The 27692-nt window shown below is 47.9% G+C and overlaps 1 protein-coding gene across 1 annotated transcript in view; it reads left to right on the top strand.

Annotated features, from left to right (window-relative positions):
* The first annotated feature begins 372 nt into the window (after positions 1 to 372).
* Positions 373 to 27692, top strand: part of DDAH1 (dimethylarginine dimethylaminohydrolase 1) — a 59873-nt gene continuing 32553 nt past the window's right edge. The window contains exon 1 of the mRNA XM_075711127.1: positions 373 to 678. Within this exon, the coding sequence (XP_075567242.1) occupies positions 373 to 678 (306 nt within the window). The remainder of the gene's footprint in view (positions 679 to 27692) is intronic.

Below are 27692 nucleotides of genomic sequence, written 5' to 3'. Positions count from 1 at the left end.
AGCGCCGGGGCCGCCGCACGGAGGGGCGAGGCCGCAGGGGGGGGGGAGGCCCCGGGGCCTCTCCCCGGCCGGGCCGCGCTGCCTCAGGGCCGGGCCCGGCCCCTCAGGGCTGAGCGGGCGGCGCCCCCGCTCCCGCCCCGCCGCGCAGGTAAGCGGCGCCCTGCGGGGGGCGGCCAATGGCGCGGCCCGGCCGCCGCCGCCAGCCAATGGGAGCGCGCTTGGCGGCGGCCCCATGGAAATGTGCCTGGTGGGGAGCCAATGGGGCGCGGCCGGGCCGCGGGCGGCGCTTTATCAGCTGCCAGGGCCGGCGGCGGCCGCCCGTCCCTCCGCCTCCTCCGCCCGCCCGCCCTTCCCCGCGCCCCGCCGCGCAGCATGGCCGGGCTGGGCGGCGGCCCCGCCGCCTTCGGGCGCTGCACGCACGCCGTGGTACGGGCGCTGCCCGAGTCGCTGTGCCGGCAGGCGCTGCGCAGCGCGGCGGGCCCCGAGGTGGACTTCGCCCGGGCGGAGCGGGAGCACCAGCTGTACGTGGGCGTGCTGCGGGGCAAGCTGGGGCTGCAGGTGCTGGAGCTGCCGGCCGACGAGAGCCTCCCCGACTGCGTCTTCGTGGAGGACGCGGCCGTGGTCTGCGAGGAGACGGCGCTCCTCACCCGCCCGGGCGCGCCCAGCCGCAGGAAGGAGGTGCGGAGCGGAGCGGGAGGGGCCGTGGGCGGCGGGGCAGGTGGGCTCGGGGCGGCGGCGCCGTCGGGCGTGTCCCCGGGAGCCCCGCCGGCAGCGGGGCGGGCGGGGCGGCTCAGGGAGCGGCGGCCCCGCTCGCTGGGACCGGCGCGGCGGGCCCCGGGCAGCGGCTCTTGCCCGGCCTCCCGCTGCCGCGGAGCCCGCCCGCGCTGGGGGGTGGCGGGGGAGCGGGGTCCCCCCGCTCCCGAAACCGAGCGCACGGTGCCAGCTCGGGCTCGTCCCCTCGGGGCGGGCGGGCTCCCGCTCCCTGCCGACTTGCCCCGCTCGGCCCTGCGGGGTGGGCGGCCGGTGGTCGTGCAGGTCCGTGTCCCTGCCGCAGCACCGCTCGCTCCAGACCCCCTTCTGGGCACATCGTCAGCTTGAGCTCTGTTCCAGGCGGTGCATTACGGATACCTGTGGTTACTGTACCCGCTGGCCCAGGCGTTTGTTTTGGTGTACTCGGCGTTAGCCTGAATGCCCTTGAACCTGGTGTCGCCTTCCCCGTGCAGCCGCCGCGGGCTCCGTGGGCGTACGGGGCACGCAGGCCGTCTCGCTGGGGAGAGGTGTGAAGGATGCGCAGCTGCCGGAGCCTTGCCTTAGATACTCTTCTTTTAATACGCTCAGCCCATTCATAAACTAGTTCATCAGGCAGTGCGTGCGTTGAAGTGCCGCCCAGTTACCTCCTCGATGAGTTGTGAGTAGCAAATTAAACGAACCTTACTCTGGTTGAAGCTGCAAAGCTACTACACTGGCAACCTGCATTCCTGTAAGCATGTCTTAACATAACCCTCTTCCTATCTCTTCCAGTTCCCATCTTCTCTGTGGCACCGCAGCTCGTCTTGCGATCCGCAAGCACGTAGGGCTGTGCCTGTGGGACAGGGCTGGGCCGCTGGCCGTAGTACGCCAGTAGCTGCTCTTGGCCATTGAGTGCAATGGATGACCGTCTCTGCTTTGTATTTTTTGATACAGTGCCCTTCTTTTAGCAGGAACGAAGTTGACTTGAATTTTGGCCAACAGTGTAACAGTCTGAGGTACCGCGCAGATCTCGTACGTGCGCACTTCCTTGTGCCTACCCATGTATGTTTACTCTTTGAAGCACGACTGAATGCTCTTAAAGGTGAGAGCATCAGGGTAAAGTGTGTTTGCCACATGCTGCTCTCAGAGCTGCTCAGCCAGAGTCCAAGTGAGTTTTCACTGGTCCTTCCCATGACTCGCTGGTATGTAGCTATGTGACTCCCACTGCCATTTGCACAATTTCCCCTTTAGGAGAAACATCTCAGTTATTGCACTTCGTGCAAATTCAATAACCGAGATATTTCTCCTAAAGGGGAGATTGTGCAAATTCACAAGTGTGTGTGGGGGAATCGCCTCTGGCTCAATATATGGTTTTCCATTTTAAGGTCTCAAATTGTGCCAATGCACAGTGAATTACAAGAGACAAGATATGACAGCGGAGCTGAATATGAGAGTGGCTGTAACTATTTGCTGTATCATTTGAGGTGCCACAAGGAAATTAAAAAGCATGAAATAAGGAAGCAAAGGCTGTGAGGTATTTTTTTACTCTCTACAAAGAAGCAGGTTAATGTCGCCTCCTCCCTTCAGTGTCTCTGATTGTTCCAGCTTGGCAAAGGTAGTGGACAAAGACACATAACCCAAGGTTGCAGGAGTAATGGAGGAGAGTCGGTGATGTGTGAGGCAGAGAGAAGGCGCTTGCTGGACCCTTGAGCAAACCAGCATTGGGTGTGAGTACCTGACAACGTTAGCCCTCTCCTGGGGTTAAAAACAGCAAATTAAGCACCAAATTAGTTGTATCCTGTCTGTTATAAGTACCGGTCAGGTAAAGCAAAGGTTTTTTTTTTCTTTAACAAAAAACCACAAGGTGTCACATTTACTTTTGTAATACTAAATACATTAAATTTTTTAAAACCATAATTAGATGTTATTTCCCAGCAGCCACAAAAATTAAAAAAATTGTGCTGCGGGGTGTGCATATGGTAACAATTTGTCATTGAAATACACAGCTTATTGTAATTTTGAGAATAATACAAAATCTGTTCTTTTTATATTCTGGGTTTTTTCTGCTTGACCTGTGCCTGCTGGCCCTGAGACCAGGTTTCTTACTGATCAGCACTCCCTATTTTGCATGTAGTAGTAGTTCTGGATTATTGGAAGTAAAGCTGAATGTGGCAAATTTTTACTAGAAACAGCAGAACAGATTTACTTCTTTCCATGGGTGACTTGTCCAGGCAGTGTCATGAATCAAGAGAGAAAAAGCTGTGAAGCATAATTTGAACCTTATTAGTTTTCTTGAATGATAGAGTGATCCTGCCCCTGAGTCTTCTGCGAAATAAAAGAAAAAAATAATTGAACAAACATCCTCTTAAAGCTATAACAATCCATGACACTGCAGTGTAGTGCTTGTCTGAATGTGTAACTCTTAATCGTTTACAACAATTCCTCCTGGGAACATCATTACAGCAGCGCTTTGTGGCGATGGGGAGAAGATGCTCATTTCTGCAGGATGATGCCTGGCTGCTCCTGGTCCCTCTCCCCTCCGAGGCATCCCCTGGGGCATCCTCCCCTCCCCAGCATGGTGACTGTGAGTTGGTTGTGTTTAGCTAGCGAGTCTGCTTTGTGTGAGTAGTTAGTGACCAGGATGTCATCTTGAAAGCAGTAAGATGGTCAAGGCTTTAGAAAGCAGAAATGTGTACATGAGTACTTCGCCCAGAGCTCTGCATGCTGTGGTGGAGGGCTTGGCCTATGCCTTGGACATCTTGGCAAGCATCTGTGATAACCTAGCCTTCATAAAGAGCCCCCCAAGAAGCAGCAGAGTTTCTTGTAGCTTCCTGGGAGGGTGTTTCCTATTGTAGCCAGAGCTTCTCTGCTCTTGCTGCCTCCAGCCCTGGTTCTGGAGGTGCCGGCTGCAGGTGCTCAGGCAGTCCAGGCGCTGAGGGCTGTGGCCACCCTGAGCTGAGGGAGCCCAGCGCCTGCTCCTGACCCTCCTGTTCATCCTGGTGGGTGGCTGTCGGCAGCCTCCCAAGGTCTTTTCTCAAGTTTATGTGCAGTCTCTGAATTCCCCATTGAGGTAATTCCTGGAGGCTGGTGGCAGGTGAAGTTGTTGCAGGGTCTGTCCTAGCATCTGCCCTAGCATCTGTTAAATGTCTTTATCGGCAACCTGGAGGAGGTGGGGGCATCTGTATCGAGCTGTGAACAGCACCAAACTGGGGCGAGGGGGGCAAGGGTGAGAGGCAATACCCATGAGGTCTGGGCTGCTATTCAGAGGGACCTCGCCAGGCTGATGGAAGGGGCTGACCCATGGGGACCTTATGGCGTTGAACAGGGACAAATGCAAAGTCCTGCCCCAGGGAATGAAGGATCCCTAGGTGGGACTGAGTGGGTGGGGGACACCTCTGCAGAAGAACCCCTGGAGAGGGGCTTCTGGTGGGCATCACAGTGGCTGTGAGCCGGCAGTCAACAGGATCCTGGGCTGTATTAAGAAGAGCAGAACCAGCAGACTCATGGAAGTGATTACCCTCTCTACTTGGCACTTGCAGACTTCATCTTACCAAGAACATGAAGCCGGGCTGTTCAGTTGTGTGGCAGGAGGGCAAGAGACAACAGACATAGATTGAAGCATGAGGCTTTTAATGGGGTATAAGGAGAAGGCTTTTCAGTGGGGACAGCCAAGCAGTGGAACAAGGGCCTGGAGAAGCTGTGCAGTCGTCATCCTTGGAGGTTTTCAAGACCCAGCTGGATAAAGCCCTGAGTGACCTGGTCTGTTCTCATAGCTGGCCTTGTCTTGAGTGGGAGGTTGGCCTAGAAATCCCCTGAGGTCCCTTCCAACCTGAATTATTCTGGGAGCATGAAACCTGTTGTATGTTAGGATACGTGGAGTCAGGCATTTATCAGTTGAACTGCTGTGAATGAAATCTTCACTGTTGAGGCAGTGGACAGTCATTAAATCTGGATGGCTTCTAGCCTGATGGATCCACTGTTAGAAAATCAGGAGGATGAAGCCCCGTGAAACCGGTTTCTTCATGCCACCTCTGAAAGACTGTACTCCTACCTCAGCTGGCTTGGTCAGCCTGGTATGAAAGTGAACCAAGGCTGTTGTAGTGCCTTGTCACTCATATGGTCAAGTGGGTGACAGAGAAGGAAAGAGGGTGGATGCAGTCTATGCACAGCACCAGTTTCTCAAAATGCAATCTCTTTTTATGTGGTGCAAGCACAAACCCATGAATATTTTAGCAGTACAGTTGGTGTACGCTTGGCTTAACCCAGTTAATGTAAAGCCCAACCCCTGAGCATGCACTCCTGACTCCTGTGAGGCAGGACTCAGCCAGGCTTGTCTTGCTGATCTCTTAACTGTTTAATGGACTTCTGTGCAGAGCAGGCAGGAGCAGTGGAGGAAGGAGGGGATGAGGGACACAGGGTTGTAGGGTACCATTTCTGCAAAGAATTAATAGAGGGAGAGCTTGTGTCCAGGAAACCTGCCAAGAGGCATGCAATAGGTCAGGCTCTGAAGCCTGATCAGACTGGTGAAAGTTGAAGGGCAGAGGGGACTGCCGAGGTGCATCCCGAAGACAACAGCCTGGTTGAATACGCAGCTGGAGCAGTGCTTTCAGGTGTGTTGTGCCTCCTGATAAACTGTCTGCCAGATGTGTGAACTGAGCAGCACTGTCTCCATCTCCCCTGTTTCATGCTACTGAAAACCCATAATGCAATATTTAAGAAGTGATGCAGTGTGTTCTTTCACTGACTAGACTCCTTATTAAGAAGGCTTGTCATCAATTACTGTAATGCTGTATGCAGCAGGCAAATTTCTGCAGTAGTTTGTAATAGCATTGATTGAGCTTTCAGGCTTTATAGATACTATTGCTTACCCCTCCAGCACCACTGGATTCTTTACTGGTTGTCTGTCTGGAACAAAACAAAATAAAATCTGGGGTTATGTCTGTTCTAGCTCCAAGTTATTGTAGGGAGAAAGAGTTGAATTAAATTTGGTCATGTTCAGTCAGTACTGGGAAAGAGCCCGGTATTTGTTTAGTAAAGTAGAAAAATTAGTCATGCATTTAATGATTTGTTTGCAAGAGTCAGACTTATTTCAAGGCATTATGTTTCTGTGTTATCAACTTCTGAACTTACTTTAAAATTCATGGTTTCTGGGGAATTTTGGATTTGGCAGAAAGGTAAAGGCTTTTGAAGTAAGCCAGAGGTAGATAGCTAATGCGGATAAGCTGGTGTTTTGTTTAGCTGTGTGCAGTCACCAGTGCGCTTGATGTTCAGGTTGAGTAACTCCGGTGGAAATGTTGTGATCGCTGATCAGATTGCCAGTTCCAGCACCTTTTGTTCCAGCACTATGTTCTCACTTGTTTATTCCTCTAGTATAAACTCTTCACGTCACCTTCTGAACACAACAGGCTTAGTTGCTGAGAAGAGCTCTCATCAGCACATTGCTCTTGCTGCCTAAGTTGTCTTAATGTGCTCGAGATAGCACAAAACCGCATTTCCACCATTTCTGTGCTTATGCAGACAGATGGAAACCCAAAAGCTCAGCAAAATGCACCCACAGTGACCTGGCTTCTCAGCTGCTGCGTAGGAAAGGGAGGATAGCTGGTGCTGGGAAAGCTTCAGGAGCTGCTGCAGAAGAGATCACTGTGGTTCCTTCCTTGGTTCCACCCAAGAGTATTGTTATTCCTCACCCCAAGACCCACTGGGGACAACTTGTGGGGCTGCATTCCTGTGGTGTAGGAGGATAGGCAGTCCTTTGGCAGCGAGGACAGGGGATGAGCAGCAAAGGAGTATGTTTGTCAAATCCCATCCTCCCAACAAGCATTGGAGAAGCCTCTTAATTGCCTTTTGAGCATCTCTGGGTACTTCTTCCTGAATCTGCTCGCTGGGTGGCAGGGCTTTGTCCACAGGGGTGCTTCTGCAGAGCTTCCAGCTGTGCTGGGCCAGGTAACCTGCTCCTCAGTGCTGAGCACCCTCACCTGCGCAGCTGCCACCCCCCTCCCACCTTCTGCAGCTTCTGCAGGGCTGCGCAGCTGTATATGAGCTAGAGCTTACACCCCGTGCTGGGCTGCCCAGTCCCAGCTGCAGCTTACCGCTCACAGGAATGATTCTTGGGCCAGTTGGTGGAGGCCTCTGAGAAAATAGAAGGAAAAAAGAGCTTAGTAAGTTATGCATGTATTGCATAGGCTCAGGTCATACTACGTAGCTACTGCTAAATGCTAGATGCTTCCTCCACTCCCTCCGTAGACCTACACAGTTCTGTAGGATAATGATGTCTGTTGCAAAGTAATAGAAAAGCTAGGCTCAGGAGAAACAGATTCAAGGCCTCTGCTAGCTCCTGAGCTTAATCAGGTTATGGGGTTTTTATTTTATAGCACATTAGTACAGAAGAACATGTATTTGCTGACTAATCACTTAAACCAGCATCTCCCTGCACAACTGGCAAAGATCAGTTTAATTTCCATGGAGGCTGAGCACTTGCTGATTGCTAGAGAGGCAAGAGATTAAACATTTTAGTATCACTTTAAATAATTCATAGTTCTTTAAACTGTCATAATAAATTGTGGAGGTCTTATACATTTGCACTGACCCCTTTGCACATCCTTATTGTGTTTTACCCTTGATGTTGATTAGCTTTGGTGTTCTGCCTAGAAAGCTTATGACAGAAAGCACAGAGGTTACCGCTGTGTCATTGCTTAGTGCTTAAAACAGCAGGTGGGTGAACATGGGCAAAAGCTTTACATGAAGGTTGACAAAAAATAGGAATGGCACTAGGTACCTTTCCATCCTCTTGTCAGATTGTTTTTTCCTGAATACCTTTCCCATTCTACACTGAGCCATATACATGCTCCTTTAGCCTGTCATTTTCACCATCTTCTCAGTCTAACCTCAAAATTAGAGGGGAAGTGTGCAAGACATTGTCAATGTGTTGCTTTCAGTTATACTGAAAACAAGTTGAGAAGTACCAGTCAGACTTCAGGTAAGATGTATACCTGAGTTTTAACGTGTGTTTTGGTTGTCTTTTGCAGAGCATATAATTGGCAGAACCCAATGTAATGATCTTCCACAAAGTGTGTCTCACTTGGAGGCTTTCTCCAGGAGCGAACAGGTGATGTCCATCATGGGGTGCAGAAGGCAAGGAAGTAATTCTCATCAGAATCTGCATCAATGTTTTCTTTAATATATTGCATTAGCTTTCATTTCCAGTGTTTTGGTATTAACATATAAATTAACTGAAAAGCACCCTGTAGAGGAGACAAGTTTCTTAAACAGTACTTAAGTTTGCTCTTAAACAGTATTGAGAAGTTTGAAAAACAATCCTTTGGACAGCATCAGGTAGACCTGTATCAGGAGCCTACGTAATGGTAGTATCAGTAGACATGAGAAAGGATGTTTTAGCATCCTAAAGCAGACTATTTCAAAAGCAGTTTGATATGTTGGTATGGCTCTGCCCCTTCCATCTGCTTTGCAGTTTGAGTGCTGCCTCATGGTTCGGGTAGGTGGTTCTTTGGTCTCAAAGTTCATTGCTGATGTAGCTCTGACCCTACATTAATAGGACTGACACTTTGGGTGAATTGGCTAGGCCAAGAACTGTATTTTTTCATTTTTAATTTTGCTTCTGTGATCACAGATTTAATGAAAATGTTAGGCAGTAGCTTCTGGTCAGATCAATATAAGCGGACTGTATTCATTGTAATTGGGTTCTATCTATAGAACTGTAAAGCAATTTTTAAGGACAGTGTAGGAGCAACTTGGGTTTCATGCTTGTCTAGCAGAGGCAATATTTAGACCTTGTTATTAAACTGCTATGTCCAGTTTCTCAGGAATATCCAAGTTGCTGACCAGAAAATTAAAAAAAGGCAGAACCCAAATTAAAAGCCTGTTTTTTAACCTCCTGTGGACACTATTATTGTGCGAGCCCGATGTCAGCTTTTGTACCTTGTTAATCACTGTTCCTTTAGCTGTGATAAATAGCCCTTGGTGAGCTTATGGTTCAGTGCAAATGCTAAGTGTTAAAGGTTTCAAATAACTGTAAGCATTTCCTCAAAAATGTGAAAAGAGCCTTTTCTGCTGCTCTGACTTAGACACATGGCTTGCAGCTACCCTGCTCCTTCCCCAAGAGATTTCTGCCCAGACTTTCCAATTGAACCTAAATCTTTCTTTGCTAACCGCCTCACTTAAAAGCATTGTAAAAACTAGTTTACCACAGTCACTGCTGGAATTTTGGTTTTGAGATTCAAAGGTGGGTTTGTAACACCCAGTGTAGGTTGCCCGATAGGTTTGGTTTGGGTTTTTTTATCCTGTGCTCCCTACAAGCCTGCAACACCCTACACTCTCTGCAAAAGAGAGGGTTGCACACTGCAGGGCTGTCTCGCCCATCGTGGGATCTGACAGCGTCTCCTGAGAGTGGTGGAGCAGAGAGCGTGTGATGCAGAAGAGCTCCTGCGTGCTCTGCTTCTGCCTGTTGGCCTCTGAGATGCTCCGGTGTGGAGAGCGAAGTCCCCAGCTGAGGTTTCCCATGCTGTACCAATGGCACAAGCAGCAGCTGCTCCCAGCACCATGCCAGGACACACACATGCACAGAAGAAGCATATATCTTCATTTTCCCTCCTCTGCTTCCCACATGCTTCCACCTGCGAGCTCACCTCCAGTTCCATGTCTCTCCACCTAGGTCCCTCTCTTGCCCTCCATGCCTCCAAATTGGCCTCCCAAAGCCCCTGTGTACTCGTCCCCTGAGCCAGCATCCCGAGGTGCCCTGCCCACCGTGCTCCTGGGCTGCAGCGTTGTGGGCCTGTACTGTACTTCCCATGGGAAGAACGGGAGCTGGGATGGCATCTCCACTGGCAGGGCACACCTCTGACAGCACCTCTGCAGGGCTGTGCTGTGGTCCAGGGTAACTGCAGCTCTTTGCTGGTAATAGTGTGTGGAGGTGCCTGTCTGTCACTTCACTGAAGTTCTCAAAACTTGAGTAATTTCTCTTTCCACTAAACTCTTCAGTAACTAATGCTTTACAGGCTTATATAGCAATCTAGCATTTCCTCTGAGCAGTGTGATGCCGGGTCTTTTAGCTGATACGGAGCTTTTGTTGTAAAGCACTCTGTCTTGAGACAAGATGTGCAATGCTTGTTTCAAGGTCCTTTACTCCACTTTCTAGGAAGAGACATGTCTCATGCTTTTACACAGTGTTATTTGTCTAGCTACGTATATAAGTCAGTGGAACAGATATTCCTTAATCTTTTATTCCCATTATCTTTTAGATGTTTGTGTTTCTTTGCAGGCCCTTCTGGCAGTTGGCTTTATAAGAACAGTACTTTCCACATTCTGGTGCCAAGTTCATTGTGCTTACTTATTGCCCCAGTGCTGCGTCTTGCCAAGCTTCCTACAATTCTAGGGTCCTGATTATTTTATACAAAACTCCTAATGCTGCAGTGTGATTCCCTTGATGCTAATTCAAGAACATGAGTCTCAGCTCTGGCAGTGGACAGGCTGGCTCAATGTAAAACATAGTTACTTCTCATGCAGAAACATAAATGTGGCAGAGGCAAGAACCTCTGGTTTGTTACTATTTCTCCCAAAACCACATTTGATCAACAAGGCCAGTTGTGTCCTTAAACTCACTGCCTCCAATTGTCCCTCTTGGTGAGGTGACCAGGTCATGCAGCTCTTCAGCAAGCATGACTGGTCTAAACACTGACTTTTTTTATTAAAATAAAGACATACAGACTTTCATTTCTACCTATATTATTGTTTATTCTTCCCTTGCTGGTTTATCCAGAGGTACCCAGCCTCTGCTGCAGACAGCGTGACTCCACTGAGGATGCTGTGGGAAGCGACCATATAGCAAGCTTTAACTTGCAATTCTCCACTCGCACGGAGTATTTGGTGAGCTTAGCAGCTCAGATTAGCCCATGCAAACAGTGTCTGTGCTTCTGTGTTCAGTTTTCAGAGAATTTCTTGTCTGTCTTTGTCAAAAGTCTTCTGGATCAAAAATGTAGACCTGACTATTAAATGTCTGACCTGAAACACAAGTCACCTATACAAAGCAGAGTCTTCGTTGCCCAGAAGTTATCCCAGTAAATACAGACATCTGTGTAGAAGTCATTGTTTGTCAGGCTTGCAGAGGTTGGTGGCTGTAGAGAATGTGTTCCTACCAAGAAGGAAATTACTGTCAGTAATTACTGATCATTAATTGCTTTTTAAAAACACTGTTTTTTTTTTTACAGGAGCATATGTCTAATGAATCAAGTTTATGGTGTAAGAGCTTCACTCTTGGTATCAGAGCTGGGCAGTCACAGTTCTAGCATGAAGATAAATGATGCGCCCACAGCATCAGGTGACAATATCTTTTCCTACTGCCTCTTTCGTAGCAGTACGAGGAATTTTTATTTCAGGAAAAATTAAGTGAAATATTTTATGGCTGAGATGTGCCTGAGTCAGGTCTTGCATTCATCCAAGGCCACCGATCACATACAAGCCAGCTGACCACACTGTAATGTGCCATTTTTCTGTCATTTTGAGTCAATTGCAAAACCAAGCAAGTATTTCAAAAATAGCTTGTTCAAGACTTGCGGAACTCATTTTCATTTCAGTAGACATTCGGTATTTGGCACTATCTTAAAAAAATAATTGTGACAATTTGTTTCTGGAAGGTTTATGAATGTTAATAGTAAAGGAACTGGCTATCCGTGTCTGCCTCTGGGTGCCAACTGAAGTTCTCTGGCAAGATTAAATTGTCTGTCTCAGCTCAGTCCCAGCTGGCCGCTGAAGCAAACTGAAACAAGACTGCCACAGAATTGGACAGTATTGGCAGCGTTGTGATTGATTTTGGATTTCTCGTTTCTTTTTCTGAAGCTTAATATAAGAGCTGTCAGGGAAGCTGAATCCCATCTCATAGAAAGGGTGATCTTACAGGACAAGAATCCTGCTTGTGCATACGTGTCTGCACTTCAGTATGGTCGATGTCCTTTGAGTCACAGACCAGCAGCCATGCAGATGGTCATCTCCATGTAAACACAAGCTAGAAAGGCAAGTGTTTTAGAGGTGGAGCTAGTTTTTGGCCTGCTGTCCAGAAATAGCAACCTATGTTTTTAAAAATACTTTACATGTTTAGCAGTAAACTCCAGACTGTGCTTCTCTGTAATGGTGAGAGACATCTACCAGTCCTACAGGAGTTAATTTTGCAAACAGTACAAGTGCTTTGGAGAGTTTCATCTGCCCAGATAGCTCAGTGTGCCTGTCATCACTGTGCTTAAAACAGTAAAAGTGATGAATCTCCAGTACCTCATGTTCTTCCAACACTGTACAGAGGAGAGATGGTGTGGCTATTGCTAGTCACTAGGTATTCACTGAAGTTTAATGTACTAGTTCATGGCTTGGTATCTGTTACAAGCCTGTGATGGGAATACTAGTGCCTGTGCTAGCGAAGTGTGGTAGCTAAAACTGAAGTGAGCAGTGCTGTTGAGAGGCATATAGAAACTGATAGAAACAATAGATGCTGATGGAGGATGATATGGATTGGATACTGTATTTTTCCAGTAAGCACTGAAGTCTTTTACAAGTTTGCCTGGTTTTTTTGCAAGGTGATATGGGGTGACTCCTGTAGCCACATGTATTCAGAGACTTCCAAAGGTAGTGCTTTCCTGGAGTAGAGGGTGTTAGAGGAGGAGGTGGCACAGGGTTCCGATAGACTCTTTTCCACGTTTGTCCTGGCTGCAGCAGCTCAAGATGTGTGCAGAGAACAACTGGTTTTAGTGTAGTTTCTAGAAGTCAAGCAGATACTACTCTGCTGTTGGCCTTACTGATCTTTGTCCACTGATCTTGATCCCTTTGATCTCAACTGTGTTTAAGGAAGGAAACTGTCTGAAAGGTAAAGCCCCACCAATGGAGGAGAAGCAGTTGGGGCAGAAGAGACATGCTGTCAAAGCTGGTATGAAGAAAAGGGGGGCTGTGTGACCTGACAGTAGGTAGGTGAGAGCCCTTGCCAGCGCTTCATGCATTGTGCTGGGTGCCATGTGTTCACTGACGCTGGCAGGTCTAACTGCGAAACTCCAGTCCATGTGAAATGGAGCTTCAGCAGTGCAATACAGCAATCTCTTATGACCCTTAAAGCAAGTGTTTCTGTAATCCTCCTCTTGTTCTGGGATGCGACCTTGTTGTCACACAGTAAAACAACCAGTGTGCCTTGACCACAGGGCTCTGGGTTAGGACAGTCCCTTCTAGATGAGTGTTTCCAAAACTCTTTTAAATGCTATATAGCTCCGGGATTGCTGAAAGGCTATTTTTTTTGACTGGGCTTAAATTGATTATTCCTCTGGACCTGAAATGCCATGTGAGGTTCTGGTTACCCATTCTGGAAACGCAGCGTAAGCAGAAAAGGTAGGGGTGGACGAGAAGACCTTGCTGCAGTATAGGACTGCTTCTGCGTGAAGTGATGCTAATTAGACAAATGCCTTCAGCTCGAAGTTATTTTGGGCAGGGGAGGGGAGAAACAGGAGAGCTCTACAATATCTCAAATGGTACAGAGAAAATGAACTGGGAATGATAGTATGAAACTTGATGACATCCAGAGAAATACCCAGGCAGCAAATTCAAGCAGAGGCAAGTATTTTGTCATGCAACGCACAACTGAACTGTCAAATGCATTGCCAGGATGTTGCGGGTGGGGGCCAAAAGTACAGCTGGGTGTCAAGTAATGAAAGAGAGATCCATCAATAGCTGTTTAATACTGATCCAGATGCAATATCTGGCTTTGGAAATATGTATGCTGCCTGTTACAATAAGCTGGGGAAAATATACTGGAGGCAGCAGCACTCTATACTTGTCCTCTTTCTGTTATTCTTTCCTTAAGCTGCCAGTACCGACCGCTGTTGGAGTCAGGCTACTTGGATATACAGGTCTCTGTGACCCACTTAAACTGTTCATGTATTATGAATAAGCTGTAATACCGATAGCTGTTTAGCAGACTCATAATAAGTCATTTGCCGTGATCCTGAAGGTCATGAGTTGTCCAAGGACTGCTGTTTGGGAGGCAGCTGCCCTGCCTTAGCCTCGCGGAGATCTTGCCAGTGTTTCCATCTCACTGGGCAAGGGGAGCCTGTCTTCAGGCTTAATCAGTGTGTTCGATGGCATAAGATGGGCCATCACTAGCACCCGAAATGGGTGCTCTGAGGTCAGATGTTGATTTATGTTTTCTTCCTTGCCTCAGTATATCCATCCTAGAACAGATAGTAGAAAATGGAACAATTCCACCATTAAGACAGTTAGAAATATTTTCTGTCAACAGTATAAAAGGATTTTTCCCCCCCTTAGCAAGTCAGATTAACCCTAAGAAACAGTGCACACTTTGTAAAGCAGAGATTTCTCATTGGGAAATGTTGTTTCTAGCTTTTCCACATCAGCTGTGAAAACATATTGCCATCCAAGCTTTGCAAAATGATTCTTAGAAAGGCCTAGCAATGAATACTTGGCATAGAGAGGTTTGATACATTGAGAGCCACGCTTAATGTTATGGAAGAGAGTGTCCTAGAAGAGCCTTTGCAGAAAGGTGCCGGAGGGAGGACGGTCTCCCGTGGGCCCAGGGGTCTGTGTTGTCGTGGGGCAGTTGATGGCAGCTGATAACCTGCCGGTTTGCTGTGGAGATGATGGACAGGCTTTTCCTGAGTAGCCTAATATAGATTGAGTGAGCCTGAAAATACCAGCATCGGTGGTAGGAAGTAGTTCATTTTCAGAGCGCAAGGAGCCTTTTGGAAAAGGTGCTGCTCTACTCTGCCCTTATACCCCTGCTTCACAGCTAATTGAATCACGAAAAATTTGCCAAGCGGAACTGCTGGTCTTTTTATGCCTGCAGACAGCAGAAGCCATTTCTAGGTGGGTTTGATGAATGGCAGGCTGCCAGGAGTGGCATCCATCTTGTGATCTGAGATAACGCCACGAGCAGCCTGAAAGCCATTTCGGACAGCAGAGCATCGAACCGGCCGTGCATCGTGCGGGGCTGACTGGAGAGCTTTTACAGGAGCAGGACTAGAACTGCTGTGGCCAGGGTTGGATGGTAAGCACCCTTCTGTGGCCGTGTTTCCAAAAGTCATCCCAGCTGTCAGCCCTGTGCATGGAAGCCTGGTGTGGACCCATGGTGTCGGTGATGCCCTGATCAAAGAGGGACTGTGAGAGCCTGGGACCCGTAGGTGTTACAGCCTGCCGGGCAGGGAAGAAGGGCTCTTGTGCTGCATCTCTGTTTGCTTTGGTGCTGGTCACTTGGCTGCCAGTCACTCCCAATGGGTTTGCCTGACCCAGTAGCTGGAGCTGTGGCTCCCCTGCAGCCCGGATTCCTGTGGCACCATGTCCTGGCCATGCAGGATGACTGGCGAGTAGCAAAAGTAAATGCCAGGGAAGGTGAAATGAATACAAAGAAGGGTGACTCCTATCTAGGCTCTGACAAAGGCAGCTGGGTTTGTGGTACTGGTGGGAAAATACTCCTGTGACTGTCCCCTCTGCTAGCTGTGGGCATGTCCTGTCCCTCCTGGGGCTTGCTGTTTCATGTCCTGGCTTTGATATTTCCCAAGCATGGCTTTATCTTTGTCATTTCTCCATCCTTAGGGGAACCTTGGCACAGATGTCAGCAGCCACTAGAAACCGCCAAAAGCTTTTGTGCAGTTGAAATGTGCTCTGTCTGCGCTTCATCTTAAGGACTAAAGGCACTGCTTGTAATTCTGCACCAGGCTTCTCTGATTTTAACCTAGTTTCCACTTTGCTTAGTTTCCTTACCCTCTTCACAAGATTGCTGCATACAACCAGAAGCTGAATGGGAGCTCCTAAAGGTCTGCCAGCACTCCAACATGCAGCAGTATTCCCAAGACTTTAAGAAACGGCTTTGTATTTCTCCAGGATGGAATGTAAACAAAAGGCTGCTAATAAAACAGCGTGTAAGGTCTTATTCAGATTTATATAAATCCTGAGACCACATCTAAAAATAGTGCTCTGTTTTACATTCCTGAAAGCAGATTCACCACATACCGACATCTGCCATGAAGTACTACGCTGGTAACAAACTGGACTTTTCGGGAGTGGTATGGAAGGTACTGAGAACCCATTTTAATTTTATTAGCCTTGCAAAATACATCTCGATGGTCATGTTAAATATTTGAATGCATGGAATGGACCGCCACCTTGGTACTAGCGGGAGGCATCCAGTGTGGGAAACAGCCTAGAGGTGTCCATCGGAGAAGTGCAAGTGTTGGCTGCCGGCTCTGAAGCTGGTGGGATCTGGAGCAGGGAGGAGTGTGGGGGAGCTGGGTGTAGATCTAGCCGATGGTTTCAGTCCAGGAAGGAGTGAAAGGATAAAGACCGGCAATTGCTGTGCATTCTATGTGTTATGTTAGGATTCAAGGAGAGGGACTTCCTTTTAACTTCAAGGCTTGTGCCTGTGATGTAAGTATATAAGTAGCTGGGGCTCAATCCTGTAAGGGGACAGTGCTTAACACAGAGCCTGTAATCAGTCTTAGTTTAAAGCACTTAAACTCTTTCCTGCCCTGTGCCTGCTTGCTTACTATCTCTGAGCTGATCTCGTGATCATGTTTGTCAATAGTGGAAAGTCTGACATAATGTAACATTTGTCAAGATGATATGGCTTTAGCTTTAAAGTGTTTCTTAGCCTTAAATATTGACTGGGAGATTTTAGATTGTAGTGTGGTACCACAAAAGTGTGTGGTTAATAGCACAATAGAACTTGCATGCATAGTAATATTAAATACAGCATGTAGCAATATTAAATATATCCTGCAATGAGTTTTAAGGACAAACTAAATCCATGTAGAGTGTGGATCTCTAAAGAACGCTTAATCTTTGTGCCTTGCTTTCTGCATGTTTCTTCAGGGCTGGGAAAGCTCCTCTCTCTTCGTTGTTGATGCATAAAGCATCTGACATGCCTCCTGTATGTGGTGACTGCTCGAGTAATGAGATTTCCTGTAGGTTTGCCCCTTTATACCTAGTAGAAAATAGATGTGCTCATGTAGCTTTTTGGGAAGGTACTCCAGAGGAGCTGAGGATGAGGTGGTTGCCGTTGATGCCAGCTTTCCTTGTCACACGTCCCCTGTCTGATGCAAGGCATTAACCCCAACCCTGCACAGGCACCGGTGTAGGTGATAACTCCTGTAGATGAGATCAGCAGCAGAATCTTCTTAAAGTATTTTAACATGCCTGAATAACTGCTCACACCATGGTATGTGTCCTCTGACCCCTGGCCAAAGCCCTGAATGGGAAGTACAGGCTCAGCGTCTCTGAAAGGCAGGCTCTTTCCTCCTGAGCCTACGCGTGATTGAGGAGCCCAATCCAGCTATAGGCACTCACACTGAGAAATTTGGGCTTCTGTTTCTAAACTCATCCTTAAAACTTGAGCTGCCTATACGCTAGGAGTGGGGTTTTTGTTTTTCACAAGAGGTATTCTTGCCCCCACTTCCCCTGCTTTTGCTGCTGTAAGAAAGCTAAGCATGAGGCAGAGGAGCATGCCATCGCACGCAGGAGGTAGGAGAGGTGTGTTTGAAAGTGTCTTAAGCTGTGACTGCTGCCTGTATCGGCACAGGCTGTAGGAAGCTGCATTTCCAGTGAACAACTAGAAGAACATCTGAGGGTCACACCTCTTGAAAGGTGCCAGGACCCTCCAGAGCATCCAGCGTGGTCATTACATGCCAGCGGCATGGGCATGCATTCAGGCTCTCCTACGAGGTGAGACCCGGCATGAGGAGAGGGGCTTTGTCTGGGTGCACCTTTATGTGGCCCAAACTCCGAATTTCCAGACTTTTTCCCAAGCTGATTTGTCAGTGGGAACTGTATTGACCCAGCAGTGATGCCTAGAAAGATGCTCTCTGAAGTACGGGTGTGAGTTGTAGCAGCCTACAAGTATCTGAAGTACTTACTGTGAGGCATTAGTCACGCTTGAGAAATGGCCTTGTCCAGCTGTAGTGCAGGCTTGCATGGTAAGTCAATAGAAGAGACCAGCAAATGTGGAAACTTTGGCTTCCTCAGTCCATCATGAGTTGCACTTTTAGGAACATGCATGAAAGATCTGTAGGTCTTGCCTGAGGCTCCTACACACGAGTTTTCACTAGCTAGGTCATCTTGATAGAAACACTTGCTGGAAGTACCTCAGGACTCGTGGAAAACCTAATTCGGCGTACTTGGAAGGTCAGTCGCTTGTTCTTTCCATAACACTTGCTTCTCTGGAGTAAACTGCTCCGATGCCCTACTGTGGTGGTGTCTTACTAAGCTGTTTTCTGGGAAGCAAACTTTTTTGGTGATAACCTTCAGCACTGTAGTTTCCAAATTCAGTTAATCTCAGTGGAGGTGGTCTTTTAGCGTGGAAGCCAACCAGACACCCACGGCAGCAGAGGGAAGAGCTGAGTTATTTTAAAATTCTGAAAATTAAAAAGTAGGTTTTTTTCTCTTGCATTCCTGGGTCTTGGCCTGAACCAAGGAGTGGAGGTGCCAAAATACTGCGAGAGCGTCTGTTGTTGCAGTATGTCTGGCCGAACCAGAAGCAGGAAATTCTTGTGAAAGCCTGTCTCATGAGATTGCCAGCCAGCTCTGAGCCTTGCCGGTTGCTTGTTGCGAGTGTGAGGTGGGAATGTGGTTGAGAGAGCACTGTGTGAAGGTGGGTAAAATGGTTCATTGGAAGTGATAGAGTATGTGTGCATGAGGGTGGTGGTTTTCTGTTTTGAACATAAAAGCAAGTGAATACACGAAGCAAACTTGCATTGCCCTGCTTCTGCCAGTGGAGGAGGAAGTAGGGAAAACTCACTGCATGGGTTGAGCACCGGTCTGCCTCTGTGCTGTGCTTTGGGTCTCCCTCTGGTTTGAAGGGGGCCAAATCCAGCCCCCTGGTTCATAACATCTTTTTTAAAACTTGTAGGTCAGGAATTTTTTCTTAGCCTAGGCTAGACTCCGCTCTAAAACTTTCCATGTTGTCGTGTGCAGAGCTGCCTTGGCAGGAGTGGGGATGCAAGCGCTGCAGTGAGAGCCCTGGTGCTTTAACCCCCCGTCCAGCAGACTTATTCCACCTTGGCTCCGTTTCAAGACTATTTAAAAGGCCGTAGCCAGTCTATGCTGCCGTTTTCAGCATTATTGCTCCTGGCGGAGCTGTAACAGTGGGAAACTTTAAAGGAAAAGGACATAATGGAAACTGATTAGAAAAGTGGAGAAAGTCTTGGGGTACAATAAAGCATTGCCTAAAGAAAGGAGGGGGGCTAAGGTGAGGCCTTAAAAGGCATGTATTCGATCACAGCAGGGCAGGAAATAGCTTTAGGAGAATTTTTTCTTTGGTCCATTCATAACCTGGTTTGTACCTCATTAACTTTCTGTTAGTGCTTTTTTTTTTCTTCCGAAATCCAGGGTAGCTTATTCCCACTGAAGTCGATGCGAAGAGTCATTCAGGACCGAGCGCAGGAATCCTCTCGTGCGGATTAAACAAGAGAAGCTCCCAGTGTTGCGCTCATCCTAAAGGGATGAGAAGCACGTTGAGGATGTGCTGACGATGTGTGCTTTATTTACTCCGTTTCCGTGAAGCTACAGTACGCTTCCCAGAGGTGCCTTTCCCAGGGCGCTTGCACCATTTTTCTGTAATACGTTGGACGTGCAAATGACAACCCCTGTGAAACCAGTTGCGTTCTTGCTACTGGTTGCATTAAGTCTGCTAGATTGTTAGAAGCTCCTGGGTTATGAAGGAGTTGCCATAAAAGCTGTATGGCTTAAAACGTGCCTGATTGTTTTAAAATCTTGGAGATTTTTCTCTTTCAGCCATTCCCTGCTTACCTAACAAATGCTGGGTTTGCGAACTGGTGTTCTGCAGTGCTAAAATTGGATTCCAGGTATTTTAAACTGTGCTTCATTATATCCTTTATGAAAGACAGCTGGGGTTTTGTCTTGCTGATGAAGCCTAATTTGAATGACTTTCCTCATCAAGCCCATTTAATTAAAGATTCATTACATTCTGCATAGTGTAACGGTGAAAATGCAGAAGTGTCCCGTGGGCAGCCAGCTGCTGAAAAGGAGGCATTAGCTGTGGCAGATTGGGTAAGAAGTTGTGGGGTTAAACTGCAGTGAGCAAGATACAGGTTTGATACTAGGGGAAAATGGGAGGGATAGTGCAGCGTTAGAATATGTTGTGTGGAAGTCTGGGGGCTTTCCAGTCCTGGAGAGCAGGGTAGGTGTGCATCTGTGGGATGCACTCATCCTGCCTGTGGGTAGGAGGGTAGACCTCTTGCTGTCCTCTGCTGCCCTCTAAAAAGGTTTAGTGTAGACAGCATGAAAGATAGAGGATGGACTCTTGCAACCTTTTGCAAAGCCTGTATGGTTTGTAGCTGTATGGGTCTCATTAGGGAATGAGGAAATGGCAACCCAGAAGATGGAGAATGGAAGCCCATAGAATGATGCAGCAGGTTTGAGACAGGAGCCCCAGCTGCTTGGCTGAGTTTTTGTCCCTGGATCACAACTCTATGTGTGTAGGGGGAGAGGAGTGGTTTCTCAAGTAGGTGTTCAGCCACAAACACTTCCAAAGACCCACTGGAAACCTTTTGTGCCAGGGTCCTTGGTGGCAGTCGGCTCTGCGCTGGAGAAATGCTTCTGCGATTCCCCCAAGGGGTGCGGCGGTGTGTCCACACAGGCCATTAAGTTGTTGATCCAACTTCTGCTTCAAGGCAGGGATGAAGAGTTGTGTATTGGGTTTTGCAGGGTCTAGGGTTTTTTTTGCTTTTAAGTGAGAGAAGATTTGATGGGTCTTATTTGTATTTGAAAAGAGGAATAACTTAGATGGAGAGGGGCATTTCGGTATAAATCTCATGAGCCTGGAAAAAATTCCAGGCTACATTTAAAAAGCTTGTTTGCACTCTTTCTGAAGTACCTGTTGATCTTGTTTGCTCTGATTGAGAGGGAAAATCTTAAATGAACAAATAAACCATCAGAAAGGCTAGCATAGCTGGTCAGACCTCCCATTCTGTGAGGAGCCTACTGAAAACCAGCGCTTATTTCTTCTGGTCTCAGTTCTTCCTGTCTGTTCAAGTTTGCTTTTTGCTTAATTGGGTAGGGTTTTCCGTGTTCAGAGCAACAAAACGGTGGGTGCAGGTTCTTTTCTAGCATGAGTTTTGTGGCTCTCAGTCGCTCGGTTCCTTAGCGTTTGAAGGCATTTTGGTTCTCTACCCGCTGCAGCCACCGGTTGGTGGCCGGGCTCCCGCTCGCCGGCTCTGCTCAAGCAGAGCTGTGTCACCAGAGAGCCATGCCCTGGCACTGCCGTGCCGTGTGCCGGGGCCCCAGGCAGTGGCAAAGCACCGGTGGGGAGCCGGGAGCTCCCCTGCTCCCAAAGGGGCTCCCAGGAGCACCCGTAGCTTCCCTTGGCCAAGCTGCCTGGCAGAGACGCGCCATTTTCTGTCCATCCACAGCAGATAATGACCCCCCTGAGCTGCAGAGGTGTGGGATGGAGCCATTAATTTCTGTAAGAGCACTTGAAAGCTGTTGTTTTATGTGCCAAGTGTTTGTTGATGTGACTCTGGATTTCAGCTGCAAGTGGGAATGGAGAGATGCAATTACATCTTGGTTCTGTAATCTGAGCCTTCCGCAGGTGGCTCTGTCAGGGCTCTTCTCAGTATTTCTATGTTTTCGGGAGGTGTACCCGCACGTGAGATTTACTAGGTTTTGTCTGTTTTTGCAGTTAATCCAGAGGGGTCCCGAGGCGCTGTAGTCCGCGTGGCTTCCTGCACAACACAGCTTTGCGTGGCATCGTCCCCCCCCGCTGAGCCAGACCACGTCCAAACACATTCACAAACCTGAATACTACAGGGCCTGTCTCTGCTGTCCTGTTGCGTTAGCGGAATTCCTTCAAAATAGTCATGCGGAGGGATGATACAAGTGCTGAGCTCCTGCGCTCTGCTAGGTCCAAGTCCCCTTTGCAGGACAGCTTCATGCACCAGGATTAAAGTGTATAAATCATCTGTGCAATACATGGAAATAAAAATGTATTCTGGGTTTGCATTTGCTTCCTCTTGGATCCAAGGTCTAGAGCAGCTCTGTTGTACCTGGTTTCTCTGGCTGAGCTGAGGGTGTGCACAGGTTCTTCAGGAACTTCTTTTGGACACTGGTGGGTGACAGTGTGCAGGGAGCTCCCCGCTGTTTGTAATGCTGCAGTAGTGGGATATGGGGTCTGATTCGCCTTAGCATGAACCCCAGTAACTTTGATAGAGGCCAGAGCATGAGCTTGTCCAAACACAGCAACTCTCTTTTTTTTTTCAAGGAAAAAACCATGTAGCATTTCATAGCCAACACTGATTGAAAAGTTTAACCCTCCATACATTTTAACTGATACTTCCTTAATTTTATTTTTAACCATATGCATGGAGACTGCTGGTGTCCCAGGCACAAGCACTGCTCCAGGTGCTGCTCCCTGGCAGAGCAGGGGGGTGGAAGATTAGGTATCAGATGTTGCAGGACATGATCTGAACTTTCAGATTTCAGTAAGAGACAAAGGAAACGCAAAAGTAGTTGTTTTTCTGTTGGAGGCTCTAGTGTGGTACAGTGAGCCAGGCAGTGTCCTGTGGAGCATCTCTGTTAGCACGGGGTTACATCGGTTCTGCTCTGTGCTGGGCAGTTTCTTACAAACCTGTCTGTATGATGGGAAATTGCTATTCCAGGAAAGATTGAAAGTGATGAGAGATCTCCCTTAGCTTGCAAAAGTTCACTAAGCATTCCCATCCCCAGCTGAAACGCTCTTATACATATATATATATATGTGTAGATGTGCATATATATACATAATGTATGTAATGAGATATGTATATGGTTACTTGCTCATTTTGAATGATACTGCAGGTTTTTTATTACTGCAGGGAACTGCTCTTACATGCTAATGTCTGCTGAGAGTTTAGTCCATCGTTGAGAAATATCTTTGGCCTTGATCTTAGGCGGGTGTTAAACCTGGGACCCAGAGGTAGGAAGAAGTGTCCTAAATGATGACCCCAGCTAACTCGCTGAAATAGCATGGTGTGCTTGCTGCCTACCTTTCTGTTTCATCCTTCTCCCTGACTCTATTCCAGGACATCTTGTGGAAAAGGAAAAGTTGTTTCCTTTAGAACCGGCTGTTTTTCTTCTTCCCATAGATGGTTTTTTTTCCCCCCTCTACTTTCAAGTTAAATGGGAAAACAAAGTATGCAGTATTTCTGCTGCAGAGTTAAATATTGATGAAGATTAAGATGTATTAAATGACTGAGGAAATTCATGGGACAGGAATAAAAATAAACAAACCCCAGAAAATTAAAAAAAATGTTCAAGTGTATGAATAGCCCTTTATCTTCCTACCTTCCTGCATGACTTCCAATAAAATGTTTCAGCATCTTGATGCAAACGTTCCAGTTTCACTGAGCTGGGGACAAGGAAGTGCTGTACAGTAACAGTTACAGGGGGAAAATGTTCTGTGCTGTGTTGGTCTTGGACTTCCTCAGAGTATTTTTGTTCCAGATGTTAAACTGTTATTTTTTCAGAAGCCTTGTTAAGTTGCCAGAACATTAGATTTTTTGAAGGATTTTCCGAACCCCAGCTGATTATCACAACATGCAAGAATCCAAACTTGGGCTTGGCTTTGCTGGGCTTGCAGCAGCTGCAGAAAATCTGTGCGAAGGCACAGGTTCGTAGCGCCATCATCGAATGCCCTTATAGGGTAAAACAGGGAGTGAGGGAATTCTGCTCCGCTGCCTTGTACGATGCGGGGATTCACGTCAGCCATTGAGTAACACTGAGTTCCCCAAAGCAGAAATACCACCGCACGCTCTCTGCAGCCGAGGCGGTACTAGAGCTCCCAAAAGAGCCGCAGCAGAGCAACTCGGGGATGGAAGAAATGACACCCCATCCGCCTCCCGCCAGGCAAAGGATAGCCTGCTCAGAGCAGAGGCAAAACCAGTCCCCGGTGTATTTTGTTTCTAGATGTAATGGTGCTTTTTTTAGCTGGCGGTATGTGATGATGCTGGTAGTACATGGCACAGATCACACGTTGCTGCTTGATTGAAGTCGAGCGCCGGATCCCCCTCCCGCCCATGGCTCCCTGCCCGACCAAGGCGCTTGTGCCCCAGCTCCCTGCGGCCCCACTGCTCACATTCTTTTCAGCCCTTTGATCTAATCCTTATGGAAATAGATGGAAAAATCTCCTAGGCTCTGGTTTGTCTATTGAGAGTGTTGTCAATAGGAAGCTTCTCTTTACAAAAGCAATAAATGTATAAGCACCTTCTACTTTGTACCTGCTCCTCTCTTTACCTGCCTAATTTTTGTCTTTGTGCATTTACAGAAACTCTCAGCTATGGTATTTTTGCACTTCATGCATCTTCCCAACACTTGCTGTACCTCCCCTGCTGCCTTTGTTTTGCTTTGACGGGTCGTCAGCCCGTATGAGTGGAAACCTGTGACTACCCTAGTACTAAAGACAGCGTGGAGCTTAATGTGTTCAAATTCCTTTCCCTGACTACAACCCCCTTTTCAGAGACGAAGTCTGCCAACCGACTTGGGCGCCCCGCTCTTCCGTGCCAAAGCAAGCTACTTATTTAGCTGAGCGTATCTGCTTTACCTGCAAGAGGGCTGCTCGAGGCTGCCGGAGCGAGGAGGCTCCTGCCTGCAATGGGAGGCATCCCCAGGCTGCTGGTGGCTGAGGCAGCGTGGACGTGCCATGGCACGTTGCTGAAATGGTAAACAGATTTAGCATACTGCAGCTTTTCATCGTTGTGGGTCTGCGCCTGGTCTGTAAGGACGATGCTGTTCTTCCCTGGGAGCGATGCGGGGTCAGAGCACTTGCATGGTGCCTGGATGGAGCTAAGGGTGGGTCTCCCACCTCGAGGGAGAGCTGGAGGAGAAGGCCCGCTGAAAAGAGGGCAGAGAAAGGTGGCTAAGATGTCTGTATTTTTAAATAGGGTTTTGTTTAATTGGGTACCAAGTGAGCAGTGGCTTGAGGCAGTTAAAGTAGAAAGGACAACAGTGTCAGCTCTCTTCTGCTGTGAATGTTGATGTCTCGGGCAAGGGATGATGAAAAACAGAGTAAAAAATGTGAGATAGGAGCAGATGCAATGGATAAATCGCCATAAAATAGAGTGAACAGCTTTTCAGACCCCTGGAGCTGAAGTTTGTGCCAGAGATCCAAAGGCATTCTTCACTGTAAAAACGTTCAGATGATGCTGGGGAAGGGCTGTCCCCCTCTCCTGGGACCAGACCCTGTTGCTCACAAGAGGTTTCACTCTGGTGTCCAGGAAAAGCTCTAGTCGTGATTCATGGTTGCAGCTGAAAGGGAAGGGTCTGTGACTTACCCACTGCTACTCGGTGCTCTTGCTGCGTGGGACTAATCCCAGCAGTGCTCTTCCGGTTTTGTTTATTTTTTCAGCAGTATTTCGTAAGGGATTTGCTTGAGTCTGCTTTTGTGTATGAAGATACCCACATGGAGAGCAGAGAGAAAACTCTTCCAAAGCAAAATCTGAAGCTTGGACTGAAACTGGTCAATGAAGGCAGAAATTTGGCTGTAGAAATACAAACAAGCTTGTCTGTTGTGGCAGCCTGGTCCCTAGCTAGGCTTCAGAGGGTGATGAAGGGAGTATAGCAATGCATCAGGATGGATATGTGCACTCTCTCGTGCTGCTTCCTGCTATTCCCCTCTGACTCATGGATTGCGCAGAGATCTCTAAATATTTTAAATGCCAATGGGCCCTGCAGCAGTGGGTGTGAGATTAAGCCTGTCTTCTAGTCAGTGTGACTCTGGATAAACTATACCCCCATTAGCGTCCTCCAGACTCTTCCTTTTCCCATTTCAGAGGAATGGAAATGGAGTAAGTCATCCCTTATTTACACAAACTGATGGATTTTAGCAGTTTCCTCTGAAAGGTACAATTATCCTAATTAAGTGGAAATAACCACCAAAAAGTCTCGGTTATCATAAAATAGAGATGTTGCAGTTCAATTGTATTTCCAGACTCGGGCGACCTGCTGGAATGCGTGCAGTTTAACTTTCCTCTATGATATAATAGTTTAAAAGAGATCAGGGTACATTTTACCATATTGTCTAGCAATGTGAGTTTATTCAGACTTTTGGCAGGCTGTTCTGCACACTCTTGCTAAAACTGTGAATCATCCATTGTTGGCTGATTGCACTCTAGTTGCTAAGAGATCTGTCAAGTGCATACTGAGGCTTAATTCTACATTTGCTCTAAGAAGGGCTAAATGTATTAAATTGGAACATGTCACATCCTTCCTAAACAAGTAATTAAGGCGCTGCTATGAGCCTGTCAGATGGAGAGAAGAGAAGGAGCTGGGAACAGCTGGAAGATTTAACTTGAGTCGGGGTTGGTCTCCTCTGTCTGGGAACATTAGACTTATTGCATGTTGGATTTTCACAACCTGATGCATAGTGGAAATAGAAAGGGGAGGGAGACATTAAAAAAAAAAATAGAATTTGCAAAAGGACTTGTTTTTCAGTGTCCTTATATAAACCTCTTAAAATGATCTAATGCTATTTCACAAAGTGTAATTTTTAGTAATGGAAAGACAATACGTCAGTGTTTCCCAAGCCGCCTTGCCCCCCGCCCCCTCCCAAGTGAACTCTACCATTCACACTGCTCCTCCCCAGTTACCCCATCCCTCGGACGTGCTAAAATACCTATTGCAGATGCTGTGTGCTTTCATTCAAGATCGTTCCTGTTTGCTAAGTACACCAGCAGAAGTGGCGAGTAAGTGGTACTGTAAGATATCTTTAACCACCTTGTCTGTCCTAAATAGCCACAAGCTTTTCCAGGGAGGCCTTTTACTACCCGCAAAGAGAAAATTGATCCATTTGTCAGTAGTAAACCAAGTACGTCATCTGTTTCTGTGAGCGTACTCCTGCCTGCGTGGGGATGTGTGGCAGCAATTAAAAAAAAAAGTTAAAGACAAAAGCTCTTTAGTCAAGATTTTCAGACTCATCTGTTCCTAAAATTACATCATTTGCACTGGCATTAGCCACTGTCTGAAAAGTGCCGTAGTTTCTCACCAAGCTCTGTATCTTCTTCCCCTTCACTGAACAAGGAGGAAAAGTTGTGAAGTCGCGGTTTGTCTGTCAGTGTTTTCCGGTGCCCGGACTAGCAGTAGGCTCCCGGGTTCAGCCTTTTGCCCATCGCCTTCTCCCAGACCCATGCTGTCTGCACTGGGGGTGGGCTGCTCGCTGCCGAGCCACGGGTGCCCTCCGCTCGGGCTGCAAAGAAGGGAAAGAGTTTAACACAATCCTTGCTAAGTTATCTAAATGATAAGTTATCTTCCTTTTAAAAATAAAACCACTATCCCTACACCAACCACGGCTCCTGGTTTGGATTCAGCTTCTGTACGCTGTATTTTGTCAGAGCTTGTTACCGAATTTCTATTCCTTGTGTAGGTCTTTGCAGACATGATTGAAGGCCTTTCAAATCTTCTCTTTGATCAGCGAAACAGACCGAGCTCCGTGAATGCTGCTTTGATTGAGGTTTTGGAAATTACGCCTTCGTCCTAGTGGGTCCTCTCCGAGCGCTTTGCGACCACTGGACGTTCTCCGTGCCGCGGATGTGGTACTGGAGAGCAGCCGCGGCAGCGGCGCGTGCCGGGATGGTGGATCTCTCTGCCCCTACACGGAGCTCCCCGGCTTGTCCATCCAAAGGTCCCCCTTTGGCCGCAGGAGTGCGGTTAGAGCCCACGTGCAGACGGTGATCCTTCATGGTGGCTCGGTTTACAAAACTAAACAGATGGCCCGTCCTCTGGCCGTGGCCCGGGGTCCTTGTGCCAGCCGCACGGCCTTTGCGGTGGCCATATGGCCGTGTGCGCTGGGCGCTTGCACCTCTTGCGCCGTCCCCCTGCCCGTGACCGGGTTTGCTCACGGTTTCACGCCCCGGTCACTGACCAGGGATAATTAATTGCGTGCTCTCGGGCTGTGGGCGTGAAACTTGTGACCTCGCACCGGTGGGTTT

The sequence above is a fragment of the Pelecanus crispus genome, chromosome 5 (genome assembly GCF_030463565.1).
Source record: "Pelecanus crispus isolate bPelCri1 chromosome 5, bPelCri1.pri, whole genome shotgun sequence".
NCBI classification, from domain to species: Eukaryota; Metazoa; Chordata; class Aves; order Pelecaniformes; family Pelecanidae; genus Pelecanus; species Pelecanus crispus.
The sequence above is the reverse complement of the archived record's forward strand: the minus strand, read 5'-3'. Positions and strand labels throughout refer to the sequence as shown.